The 13,240-nt window shown below is 40.2% G+C and overlaps 1 protein-coding gene across 2 annotated transcripts; it reads left to right on the forward strand.

Moving 5' to 3' along the window:
* Positions 1-2,212: 2,212 nt before the first annotated feature.
* Positions 2,213-12,119, forward strand: LOC102196895 (copine-3). 2 transcript variants are annotated; one of them, XM_005752376.2, is made up of 17 exons: positions 2,213-2,350; positions 2,952-3,100; positions 3,457-3,636; positions 4,027-4,101; positions 4,188-4,259; positions 4,349-4,429; positions 6,840-6,929; positions 7,619-7,717; positions 7,848-7,934; positions 8,016-8,075; positions 8,168-8,301; positions 8,482-8,536; positions 8,684-8,735; positions 8,861-8,994; positions 9,893-10,129; positions 10,877-10,989; positions 11,512-11,574. In XM_005752376.2, the coding sequence occupies exons 2-16, from the start codon at positions 2,969-2,971 to the stop codon at positions 10,985-10,987; spliced, it is 1,599 nt and encodes a 532-aa protein (XP_005752433.1). In that variant the 5' UTR covers positions 2,213-2,350; positions 2,952-2,968; the 3' UTR covers positions 10,988-10,989; positions 11,512-11,574. The 2 variants fall into 2 exon arrangements, with proteins under 2 accessions (XP_005752433.1, XP_005752432.1); XM_005752375.1 differs by lacking the exon at positions 10,877-10,989 and having other exon boundaries at positions 11,512-12,119.
* Positions 12,120-13,240: the final 1,121 nt, after the last annotated feature.

A 13,240-nucleotide genomic window follows, 5' to 3' on the forward strand; every position in this document is an offset into this window, starting at 1 on the left:
CATTTGTGTTGCACCCGTGTTGTAGAGTGCTGCTTTTAAAATACTTGCTTGTTTGTCCAAAAGCCTCTTATAGCCTTCAAGTTAAAATTTAATTCACTAAAATTAAATAATTGTAAATATAATCTTAGGTCTCTGAAAAACATCAAATGCTCACGCGATGGTCTGCAACGCAGCGGAGTGAAGCCACTGAGCAGCCCAACTTTCTCCAGGTGAAATCAGTTTCTCCTGGTGATGTTTTAACACAAAACGTTTAAGACAAATAAGTTTGTAATGAATTAAATGTCTGCTGAAGGTTACGGATGGTTTAGTACATACATTAATCACATGCAGTAGTGCGGCCACATTTAAAAATATTACCCAAAGCACTTCACCGAGCAACAAAAACAAGTTTCCTCAGTGAGTGGTAGAAATGGTACAAACAGTAAGTTATTTTAAATCAGAATTATATTCAAACTGACTGAAATTTTGCTTTTGACAGCCACTCAAAACCTTTCTGAACATGGCCATGATGAAACAGAAACCTCACAAAACCAGAGAAATGTCCTTAAGATCTTAGATCTAATAAGCAAACATGATGCATTAGTGAAAAGACGACCGTCACAAGGTCCCACAAACGCAAAATATATCAGCAAAAGCACTCAAAAGGAGATTCTGGGATATTTGGCTGAAGTGGTGAGTGAGGAAATCCTCAAGAATGTTAAAGAAAGTTAACATTTTTCTATTTTGACACATGAGACAAAGGACATAAAAAACAAAAACTGAGCAGTCGTCTCTAGTTGTAAGATATTATTATGATGGTGCGACTCAGGAGAGCTTCCTTGAATACCAAAGAGCAGAACAATTGGATGCTTCCAGTTTAAGAGAGAAGATCATTTGATGTCTGGAGAAGTAAGAGATGTAATATAAAGAGAACGTGGTGCTGACTCTGTGAAAGATGTCGCAGAAGCTGCATGTTTTATACATGACATGACTGTATACATTCATGTCAGGCTCACATCACAATAATCAGATTAATATTCAAAAAGAAATGTTCGGTATGCCAGCACAAGAATGACCAAAACTGAGTGACCCTAGGTGGTCCTGTTGCTTTGCTACGCATAAAAACCTTCCTGGCAGGTTGTCTGCAGTAATGAGAGTGCTGGAGGAAAATCCACAAAATGCTGTAGATGCAAGAGGATTACGCTCTCAGACTGACTCCACGGGACTCCTTATGGTCTTCAGAAAATTTCTACGTGAAACAAAGATTTTGTCTGAGAAGCTCCAGTCAATAAATGTGGACCCTGCCAAAGCAGCTGACCTTAATGAAGCCCTCCGACAGACGTTTGAAGACTGCCTCAAAGAGGAGAGCTTTGATGAGCTGTGGCGTATAGCCACTGAAACATGCAGTAGTTGCCATCTTTCTACCATTGCCAAATCAAAAAGACCAAAACAAACATCTAGCAGACTATCTGATAGTCTTAGTCTTATCTACATTTGGACAGAAAACAAATGTCAACAGCAAAGATGCCTTTACAGTCTCTATATTCCTTCCCATTATAGATAGGTGAGATCATTTCTCCATATATGACTCTGAATTGCAAGACTTACAAACTGAGATGTGCCATACAATACGACTTCTTGAAAGAAACAAAGCAAATGGCAGAGAGTGCCCATCCAGTTTGTGACATTCCTGGAACCTTGGAAGGAGGTCTTCTTGGAATTATTTTGCTTGTGCAATTGTCTGTGTTTCCTTAGAAGAGGTAATGATGCAATTAATAGTTTTAAAGCATTTTTGTGGATATTTTGTTGAGTCCATTTACACATAGGGGATTTACACATACATCACTGAAGATGTGCCACCCTGCCGAGATCTCTTGCCCCTCCTTTGCCACCCCAATGTAAAATTTTCTAGATCCGCCACTGCTGAAGTAAAAAGTGAGAGTTTTTTTCCCCATATTTTGCAAAACCATTATCCAACACTAAAGTATGTTTAAACTCTTGTGCAGCTCCACTTTTCACGTAATAGATCATTAGCAGGACAAAATACTGCATATGAGTTTGAAAACTGTACCCAGTGTTTTGTTTTTTGGCTTTACTCGAGTTTAAAGTAGTTTACACTGGTTTTATATCAGATTGATCATATATCCCCCTCTTGCCCTTAGCCCCCCACCCAGCCACCCGCACACACAGATTCCTGGTGACGCCCCTGTTCGTTTAAAGTGGTGGGCGTGGTTTCGTGCTTTCGAGATTAAGCGGACGGGAGCTACTTTTCCTTACAAGAGCACTATGCCAAGGGAGTGTTACCAGTGTCGGTTATAGTAGCCAATATTTTCTTTCCGTGAGTCCCATAACGCGTCTCACACTTTCAAAGGTAAGCCTGAATTTAAACTAGCTATTACTAATTTTGCGGAAGTTGACGTGGTATACCAGCTAACCTAGTTAGTTGTCAGTTTATTAGCCCTGTGAGCCTACGAGCAGTCTTTTTTTTAAAGTGCTCTTTAGCTTTTCTGCTCCACACCCACTGCACGGCATTAATGGTTGTGTCACATTTTCCAAGACACTGTGCAGCAGAGAAGCATTGTACATAAGTGAATTCATTGGCTACCTTAGTCATAACGGGATAGTGTAACGTTAGCACCCCTAATGTAGTGTAACGTTAGACCGCTAATAGTTAAACGTAATGTCGAAGCAAAAAAATCCTCCCGAAAACAAAAAACAAAACAAACCCGTCTGTGTGTTAGAACAACATCACTGCCTAGCTGCACGAATGGTTTCGTTTAGAGGGAGGCTGGGAGGGCTAACAGTAGCGTCACAATTATATACCTACGTAAACAAACGCAAAAATGTCAGTATTTCAGGACGATCTTCACTAAACATTACCACAGCCACTTACTGTTAAATCAGGGCTCATAGTACTGTGTAGTGCAATGTGTGTGTGTTTTTTTAACACCTCTATGTTGTTGTCTTCCCAGTTTATTACCAGTCAGACATGGCTGCCCAGTGTGTAACCAAGGTGGAGCTGACTGTGTCCTGTGAGAACCTCCTGGACAAAGACGTCGGCTCAAAGTCAGACCCCCTGTGTGTCCTGTTAATGAACAGCTCTGATTCTCAGTGGTATGAGGTCAGTGTGTTTAGCAGGTCTAAATGATTTGAGTGTCAAACCCACCATCATGAGCCTGTATTCCATACCAACTTTGAAAGGAACAGATAGATTCCTAAGAGTCTCTCCCTACACTGGAAAGCTGATAAGACAGGATATTGGAAAGCCCACATGTTCTCTAGGTGCAATCGGTTATATCACTGTAGTAGGAGAAAAGCTACAGTTCAGTGTTAATTGTTAACAGTGTTAAAAGCCCCCTGAAGGGATAGTTTCCATTTCCTGTTTCCTCACTGTGTGTCTCAATACAAACTACTGCTTTGTGAAGAGTTCACAGCACTAATTTCTCTCTGACTAACTGATGCAATCTTTTCTAACAGGTGGGTCGCACAGAGAAAGTCCAGAATTGTCTCAGCCCAAAGTTCGCAAAGAAGTTTGTCGTTGATTACTACTTTGAAATAGTGCAAAAGCTGAAGTTTGGAGTTTATGACATTGACAACAAGACAATTGACCTGACTGACGATGACTTCCTGGGTGAACTAGAATGCACCCTGGGCCAAGTAAGGTTTCCTTCTCTTTTCCTCTTTCTGTAAGGCTGAAGGTTTTCAGCGTTCAAAATTTCAGAATTCATTTCTGTTAAATGAAGTAAACAAGATTTTGCAGGTGCAAAACTGGTAGGACTTATACTTTGCTGTAAGAGGACACTACAGTGTTACCATGTTGCAGATGAAACATTAACATCCCTGATAAGCAGTTGCTGGTTCGACTCTTATCAGTGTAATGTGACCTCATGTGTTCATTATGCCCGATTTGTCATTTGCTTAATGGTCTGCAGGCTGCTGTGTATTACTCATTTATTCTCTTGTCTTCATTCTGAGCCTATTCATTCAAATTCTTTTGCTGTGGCTAATTGTCTTTGTCAAAGTGCATGTTTTTTTGCTTGCTTTTAGGTTGTATCTAGTAAGAAACTGACCCGACCGCTTGTGTTGAAGAACAAATCACCAGCAGGGAAAGGGACCATCACAGTGAGTGATGCAGAAAGCTGCAGATAAACAGTTGGATGGTGTTGTTTTGCTTTTGTCTCAGTCATTTATCTTTAATTGTGTTATAGATCAATGCAGAGGAAATAAAAGACAATAGGGTGGTGAATTTTGAAGTGGCAGCAAGAAAACTAGACAACAAGGTATGGCTGATACAGCGTTATAACTTAAATTCATTCTTTCATTTTTAAGTATTATTGACCTCATTCCCTTTATTCATTTTCGTACGCAGGATTTGTTTGGAAAGTCCGACCCCTACCTGGAGTTCTACAAGCAGACAGAAACAGGCTGGCAGCTGGCTCACAGAACAGAGGTGAACACAAAGCTTTTACACTGCTCCTGCCTATCCAAAAGATACCAAAAAACAGAACTAAAAGTTGTAACTAGATACACAGATGAGGACAAAATGATCAAAATTCTACCAAGTGCTTTGTTTTTTTAACAGGGCACTTCTAAATAGGGCTGTGCAATATGACCAAAATCTCATATCCCGATATAAGAATTCTATCGTCCCGATAACGACATAAATCACAAAAATGTAACATTTTCTCTAAATTCTGTGAGTCGAGTGTTTTAACCGATGCATGAAAAGATACATTTTTAGACATAAGTTGTAACAGCCGCCGTTTTCTTTGTGAGTATTTATTACACGGCGTGCTGCGGGGAGAAGCCTGTTCTAACGTTTGACTCTAAGGTTTATTTTTTAGCACCTGGCGGCTCTTTTTTTACTTCTCATCCGTAAATAATCTGCTCTTTCACGTGATTCAGTTTATTTTGAAAAGTCTCAACAGGATCTTGAGCTTTATTGTGAAAGGTCAATGTGGAACATAAACAAGCGGACACGCGATGCTGTTACCGTCGTTGTTGCTAACCACAACGCATAAAAACAGGCGCTTGTCCGTCCATAGTGTGGTTATATTAAATATAAGAGAAAGAGAGAACTTTAAGGAATTAATATAGCCACTGCAGTGACCATCAAAACGATGAAACAATATTGCCGTAAACAGTTTATTTTGCGACACCACGAAACAAACGATAGCGTAAAATGAAACGATAGACGTTTTTATATCATCATCTGATATATATCGTCATATCGAACAGCCCTACTTCTAAAGAAAACTAATATATTTAGAAGACACATTATTTCTATTTGCACACAATAACAAAATTACTCCAGAAAAATGACCGGGGTCAATATTATTAGTACCCTGATAAACGGACCTTTTCATTGAGCTGTAGCACAGACCATTGCTGTGCAATGATGTGATTTTAGCTATTTAATGTTCAGAGGTTGTAAAATGAAGAGGGGAAGACTATCTTTAAATTTACACATACTATAAAAACATCAGGAGAGGTTTGAGCTGTCACTGGAGAAAGCGTCATGCCAAAAATGAAAGCAATCAGTTTTGACTTGAGAAAAGAATTGATGCTCACAGAGGAGGAGATGGATGTGCAAAGTTATCACAGCATTTCTGAGTGTCAAGAGCTACAGCGAGAAGTATCAATTCAATATTGTTATGATTGGAGAAAGAATGGAGAGGCGTACAACCCAAAGATCATCATCATCTCCACAGTGAAACATGGTGGTGGGAATATTATGCTGGCGGATGCTTCAGTGTGTCTGAAACTGGGAATCTCATCAAGGTGGATGAAATCATGAAGAACGATATGGGAAGTAAAGCAATGACCCATCAATTATGGCAGTCATGGCGAAAAACTATCTGCAGAAGACCAAAGTTTCTCCTTATCTCTAACTTTTCTCTGATGGAGGAACAGTGATTTTTCTCTTCACCCTCAATATTCAGGGTGAAAAGAGGAACTTCTGATGGTGTAACTGTTAAACACAGCTTTTGCACAATTATTATTAGCTAACACTAGCTTAGTTAGCAACTGCTCAGACACACATAGCTGCTAATTATCGGTGAATTACATACATCTCTCTCTTGGCAGTGTGTACCTCACAACAGGATGTATTATTTATCTGATAATACAATTACAATGTTCCATAAGGCACTAACAGCAGAACACTCCAGTTTAGTGACTGGATTTGGTGGAGGTGAGACGTAGCAGATGGCTTTAGGCTGTCTCTTCTCATCTACCTGTCAAAGAGGCCACACCCTAACTTTAAGTCTTAACCAAACAGGTGAGTGATTATAAAAGCTAGAGAGCCTGATACAAACAGTTTTCCGTACCAGGTTGTAAACCTGTTAATTTAAATTTTGAAGTTTGGCATTTTGAGAAGGGGGTTGACTCTGTTTTAGAGTCAGGCTCCAGACTCTATATTGTTGTTGTTCAGTGAGTCATGGCATTAACTTAAGCCTGTGCTTTGTTTCTCAAATACTGAAAACCGGTTTTGATCCAAATGTGAGGGTGTATTTATAGCTTTTCTTTCTTGGAAGGACTGGGCTCTTGTTTGAGACCAAATAAGCTCCAGAGGGGAAAAAACATTTTTCCTCCTCCATGTGGTGCTCTCCAGCACCTGATCAAGAACTCTCTGTATTTCTGATACTAAAATTTCCTTTGTTGGATAACAAACTGTAGCTGTAGCTTTTGCGTTGTTGTTATTAGGTGGGCCGCCTACCAGTTGGTGACACAGCATCAACAAACCACAGATGAGATAAAAGGAGCATATTTGACATTTTCTCCAGTGACATGTTGACTAAACCAGACCGACTGGACTTGTAGTATCCTGCAGCATCTGATTGTGATGAACTTTTTCTCAGGTGGTGAAGAACAACTTGAATCCAACATGGAGGCCGTTTCGAATCCCTCTGCAGTCTCTCTGTGGAGGAGACATGGAGAAGCCAATAAAAGTAAGTAAATGATTTCAATCCACTGGGCACCTACAATCACTCAGATTTTTCTTGTTGAGTTCAAATTCACTGTTCTGCTTTAGAGCTGTCGGAGTAAGTGGTACTTCAAAACATACAAAGTAACTAGCGTGTTACAAATTAGCTTGATGATATTTTTTTTTAACCTCTGAAGCAAACATGTCAGGAAGGAAGCACTTTCCCACCATAGAGGACAAGTGAGTTATTTGTGAATCAAAGTATTTGTATTTTTACATCTCTCCATCGTTTCCTGTGTGATGTGTGCGTGAAAGGAGCAGATTGGGAACAAGGCGGGGTCTCTGCAAGGTGCTCGCCACTTTTATCAAGTTTACCATTCGTGAAAAGCAACACATACAAGTCCAGTCATTTTACTGTCCGCCTCTCTTCAAGAACACGTGGAGTACAAAGTGTTCATTTGAGTGTTACCTTTGCATGTTGTTTGTTTCTTCTGTTTTGTTTGTCTGCAGAGAGGAACTTCACCAAACCTTTTCTCATTTGTCTATAATGGCATCCAGCACTGCGGATATTTTTAGTTTTTATTCGGAGGCCTCCTAGTTACTGAGAATAATCCCATTTCCATAGAGAAAGTATTCTTAGCAAAGTCTGGTTATTTATTACTTTTCCCCTCCAGTTTAACTCGATCACGACCAAATGTTTTTGCCCGTTTTCAGGTTGAGTGTTACGACTACGACAATGACGGGTCACATGATCTTATTGGAGTCTTTGAGACGACAATGAAACGCCTCCAAGAAGCCTCACACACTTCTCCGGTATGAAAGTACTGCAATATGTGGGCAGCTCAAACATTTCTGCACTGTGTTTGAGTTGATGGCTAAAACTGCCCTTTGGTCTCTGACATTGCAACAGAATGTGGCCTTTACTGTGGTTTTATTCTTGCAGGCAGAGTTTGAATGCATCAACAGTAAAAAGAAACAGAAGAAGAAAGGCTACAAGAACTCTGGTGTTGTGAGCGTAAAGCTGTGCCAGGTGTGGTACTGATTTTTGTTGTTGTTTTGTTTTTGCTTTTTGCTATTTAAACTGACTTGATGACCAGTATATTTGTTCCAGGTGGTGAAGGAGTATACCTTCTTGGATTATATTATGGGAGGCTGTCAGATTAACTTCACTGTGAGTCTCGTCTTCTCTGTTTCTTTCCCGTTTTCATTCATTCATCTTTGCAGTAAGGTTTTCTATAGCTTCATCTGTATGTTTGCCAATAGGTGGCCGTTGACTTCACAGGTTCCAACGGGGATCCTCGGTCACCCCAGTCTCTGCATTACATTAGTCCCCAGGGTGTTAATGAGTATCTCACTGCAATCTGGTCAGTGGGTAATGTCATCCAGGACTATGACAGGTAGGAATATATTTCACATACCTGGTATTATTAGTGTAAACTATGAGATATTTAAAGCTACTTAAGTAGAGTTGTATGATAGGGACTCATTTAACTTGGCTGATAACTGTATCAACTTATTGGCAATGAAATCTATGGCTCATAATTCAAATAAGCTTTTGGTTTGTCTTTCATGTTTAGTGATAAGATGTTTCCTGCATTTGGCTTTGGAGCCCAGATTCCACCCACATGGCAGGTAAAGCTTCTGTTTATATGAAATGACACATTTTTTGGTTGTTACCATACTATAGATTGTGCTTTGACATTGTTAGATCACACTGTGAACCTGTGATGTTTGCTCTAATTTGCTGATTTTTCTCTGTTATAATCTATTGTGTTACAGGTTTCCCATGAGTTTCCGCTCAATTTCAACCCATCAAATCCATTTTGTGCAGGTGTGTTTACAGATAAATGCACTGGAGCTGATGTTTCATTACTTACTATACACATGCACCCTAGTACACTGTAGTTCTCAGATTGTAGTGTGTTTAATCAATGGTGTCTGTATGGGTGTGTGTAGGTGTTGAAGGTGTGGTTGAAGCCTACAGAAGCTGCCTGCCTCAAGTCAAACTGTACGGCCCCACCAATTTCTCCCCGATTATCAACCACGTGGCCTGCTTTGCAAAGCAAGCCCTCCAGCAGACCACTGCAGCTGTGAGTATTTCACCTCTTCAGCTCACTCACTGTAGGCAAGGGCTTTCAGTTTCATATTTGAAATTTAATTTAATGCTTTAACATGCGGACCATCTACAATTGACAAAATAAGCGATTGATGCATGCTTAGCATACAACCCCACCCAGTGGATGAACTGAGGGACTGCACCAAGGGCTGGTATAAGATAAATAGGGGTTGTTCTATGCTGTGAATAATGCAAACTCCAACATTATGGAGTAGAAGGATATGAGCCTAGTAGGTTACCTTTTACTCTACAACTCTGTGAGCATTTGCAATATTCCAGCCTGCACTGAAGAGTAAGAGATATTAGTAATGTCATGAGTAGTGCAGTCTACAAATTCATATGTTTAGTCATCGGTTCTAGTAAGATCATAGTGTGTTAAAGTCTTAGCACTCAACTTGAAAACCTTGCAAAAACATTTGCTTTTGGAGCGAGCAAACTCAAAAATGTTTTTTGTACATCCCAAATCCAAAACTAAAAAACTGCAAGTGTTTGCAATATCTCTTGGAATTTGTGAGCCATTATTGGATACTGTATTTGGGAAAATAATTAATCTTACATCATGGCCACATATGCTGTCCTGTTAATAAGGGAAAAAGTGGGTTATGAATTCACTACCTCATTTATACTCTCAGTAAACATTTGGTTCAGGCAGTCCTGTCAGTGTAATGGTTGTATAATCTTCACATTGAAGCAGGTGATTTGATAATAGCTTAATCAAAGCTACAGGATAACAGGGGATGGGGCTTTCTGATGCTCGAGGGGCACTAAGCAGTAGAACTGAGCAAATATCAGAGTTTTGATGAGGATTCAAAAGCTTCTTGCTTACATGTTGCTGTAATAGTTGTGTTTTTGTTGTTGTTGTCTTCTTGTAGCAATATTTTGTTCTGCTGATCATCACTGATGGAGTGATCACGGACATGGACGAGACGCGCAACGCTATCGTCAACGCATCTCGCCTGCCCATGTCTATCATCATCGTCGGGGTCGGAGGGGCGGACTTCAGTGCCATGGAGTTCCTGGATGGAGACGATGGTCGTTTGCGCTCTCTCACTGGCGAGGCTGCCATGAGAGACATTGTCCAGTTTGTACCATTCAGGCAGTTTCAAAATGTAAGTGACAGTAAAAACATCAAGTTTTTGTTGTTTTTGTTTTATATCTATATGTACCAGGTTTCTGGATGCTGTTAGCTTTGGGTGTCCCCCTGATTTTTCTGTCCACATTGCATGTACTTTGTTTTTTTTTGTTTTTTTCTAAGCTGACATTAAAATTACAAACTAAACGGAGCAGAGTGTTTCTCGAGCCAATACCAGTTAATCATATATATCCAAAGTGAGGGATTGCCTGCGCCTCAGCCTAAAAATCATCTAAGCTGTTTTCACACATGAAATGTTGCGGGAAACATGTTCGGACAACCAGAAAATGTCCCTTCTCACATTTTCCACATCCCAAGAACAATGCCCATGTGGGCCCACAGTGGGAAAGTGTGGGTGAACTGTGGGGTTGTGTAGGCGGGGCAAACCCACACTTACACCATGTAAGTCCCAAGTTGGGTGTGCTAATGCTGGGTCTCTGCTTCGTGTAGTCCACTCTATGGGCTGCCTCACTGGAGCCTTACATTTCATGCCAGTGAAATATGCTGTTTGGTGTAGGAGAGGAGGTTTCATGGGCTCTTCCCACATGAGTACGTTGTTAAAAGAGAGCCGGGAGGCTGACGGCCGTTTAATGTCCAGTCTGACTGAGACTGACAGATGCATTACCACAACCTGTGTAATGTCTGGAAACATGCAGAGCTACAGCGCATGTGTGGAAACAGCTTTAGCTTATCTCTTTGCTTTGTTTTATCCATTTCTTTTCAGGCGCCCAGCCAGGCTCTTGCCCAAAGCGTATTGGCCGAGTTACCTCAGCAAGTGACCTCCTTCTTCAGTTCATTGAAACTGAAGCCTCCCCAAGATCCTAGTCCTTCATAGGGGTACCTCAGAAATATTAAGTCATAAACCCTGCTTTCATCTAACTTCTCCTTCACCTGCACGAAAAACTGCAGCATGCGATTCATCATCAGTCTGGTACAACAAAGTCTGTCGTACTGTCTGACTGAGGATCTGTGGCTCTGGTTAAAGGCACTGGTGGCACTCTGACTTATATTAAAGGAAAATTCCTCTATTTACGTAACGCTGTTAAAGCGGCACTTTGTTGTTAAAGTGATAAGCAGCTGAGCACATCTTTGATCGGTCCAGGAGTTTTGATTAATGTTAGCCTACCACCGGCCTCAAAAGTATGCTGCTGGAGTGTGACATAATTACAGCCTCAGAAAGTGTCAAGATAACATCTGAAATCCAATGTTTATTAAAATGTGTGGAATTTTCCTTTAAGCTCTCTTCATTTCCATCACTCTCTCCTTGCTGTGTTCAATACTCGTGCAAGGAATCAGTTAAAAACATGTAGAATTATTTTCCTCTTCACTGTTTTTGACTTGACTCTTTTTGCTCTTCAGGCACCGAAGGAAGCGCTGGCAAAGACCGTGCTGGCTGAAGTACCAGGTCAGCTGGTGGATTTTTTTAATACCATGAAACTGAGTCCACCCAACTCCAACCCTGCAACCAACCCTGCAACCAACCCTGCAACCAACCCTGCAACCAACCCTGCAACCAACCCTGCAACCAACCCTGCAGGCACTGTGTAGCAGACTCATCTCATCTCCAGCAACTATAGATCACCTCATAGCTTCCTCACATTATCCAATCACCACACTGAGATAATAGAAAACACATCCTACACAATCACTCTCCTCGGTTGAATAATCTGTTATTGCTTTTAGATGCTAAAACAGGCTTGGTGCTTTTGAGATTACAGTGAATTCTAAAGCAACTGCAAGATAACCCACACTAAGATTTAAGGCTTTAGTGTTAATGTAATATTTACTGAATAACAGGATATTCAGATTTACAAGATAATACACTGCAAAGCAGTGTGATTAATTTTTTTTTAATGCGTGTTTGTTGGCTCCAGAAGCAAATTATAAAAATTAGGTAAAATGTAGAATAGGGAGTTCTGGGCTTCTCTGCTTAGGCTGCTGCCCCCACGAGCCGGCCCCAGATAAGCGGGAAAAAATGGATGGATGGAGGTAAAATGTAAAATAATAAAGATTATCTTTTGATAGCATCATACCACATGTTTATTCTTGTTGTTTTTGGCACGTGGAGCTTCTTCTAAAAGCTGTGGCATTATTGCACATTTATAGCAAAACATTATATTATTCTGTTTAGTTAGAATGAAATGCCAAACCCAGAGTATTATTCTGAAATGATGTTGTGATAACTGGAATGTATAATGCCAGTTTCTAGTTGTGTGTCAGCTACATTTAGATACTTTATCACTTGGATGAAGATTAGCAAAGTTACCACGGGATCATTTCTTCAACTGGACCTACAACTAAGAGGAACATAAATCAGTATTAAACATGCTGGCACAGTAGAAACCAAACTCAGGGCTGATCGTTAGTCATATATAGAGTCTAAATGATACAGTAGTCTTTAAGATCGATAATGATATTTGGTGAGTTTAATAATCTGATACTTTGATATATAGGCAGACTTACCTTGTTTACTCTGCCCACCTTTGCTTGTTTTGTGGCTTTCCAAACATACATGCTGCCAACAGGGGAGCTGCATGTTTCAAGGGCATATCTACCGTAACTTCTTTTACCTGATACTGAAGGATTGGCAAACAGCTACATTGTTCGGGTGATAAATGGATCAGGTCCTAGTCATGTACATGTATGTTTTTTTTTGTTTGTTTTTACCTTTTTGTTTTTATATGGTTTTACAATGAAACAAATGTATCACGTTTCATCTGCTTTGTGGTCTGAAAGAAGTGGGAACTGTGCCTTCATTGTGCATTAAGCATGCAAATAAAGCCTATTTTATTCAAACAAATTAAATCAGAGCGTCATTTAACCCTTACAAAGAACAAGAAACTGTTTATTTCTCATGCACACAGTAAAGTTGAAGCCATTTCTGTTGCTACTAATGTTAGTGTTAATTCCACAGCTTAGTTTAGGATGTTGATCCACTCTGCTGGTCTTGAGTGTAAGGATTTGTGGATACAGTCATGTACGGTATTTAAAAGACAGACGAGGCTTTCAACTCTGCAAACTAAAGCCAGTGCGGAAGTGCCCTGAAAATGCATTCTTTCTAATGCCCACAGTATACATGTGTATACTG

This window comes from Pundamilia nyererei, unplaced genomic scaffold, assembly GCF_000239375.1.
Source record: "Pundamilia nyererei isolate P.nyererei 1_Seehausen unplaced genomic scaffold, PunNye1.0 scaffold00355, whole genome shotgun sequence".
Classification (NCBI taxonomy): domain Eukaryota; kingdom Metazoa; phylum Chordata; class Actinopteri; order Cichliformes; family Cichlidae; genus Pundamilia; species Pundamilia nyererei.

Coding starts and splice junctions, on each gene's coding strand:
- LOC102196895 (XM_005752375.1), top strand. CDS start 2,969: ATGGCTGCCCAGTGTGTAACCAAGGTGGAGCTGACTGTGTCCTGTGAG. Junction 3,101..3,456: donor CTGATTCTCAGTGGTATGAG/GTCAGTGTGTTT, acceptor CTTTTCTAACAG/GTGGGTCGCACAGAGAAAGT. Junction 4,260..4,348: donor CAAGAAAACTAGACAACAAG/GTATGGCTGATA, acceptor TTTCGTACGCAG/GATTTGTTTGGAAAGTCCGA.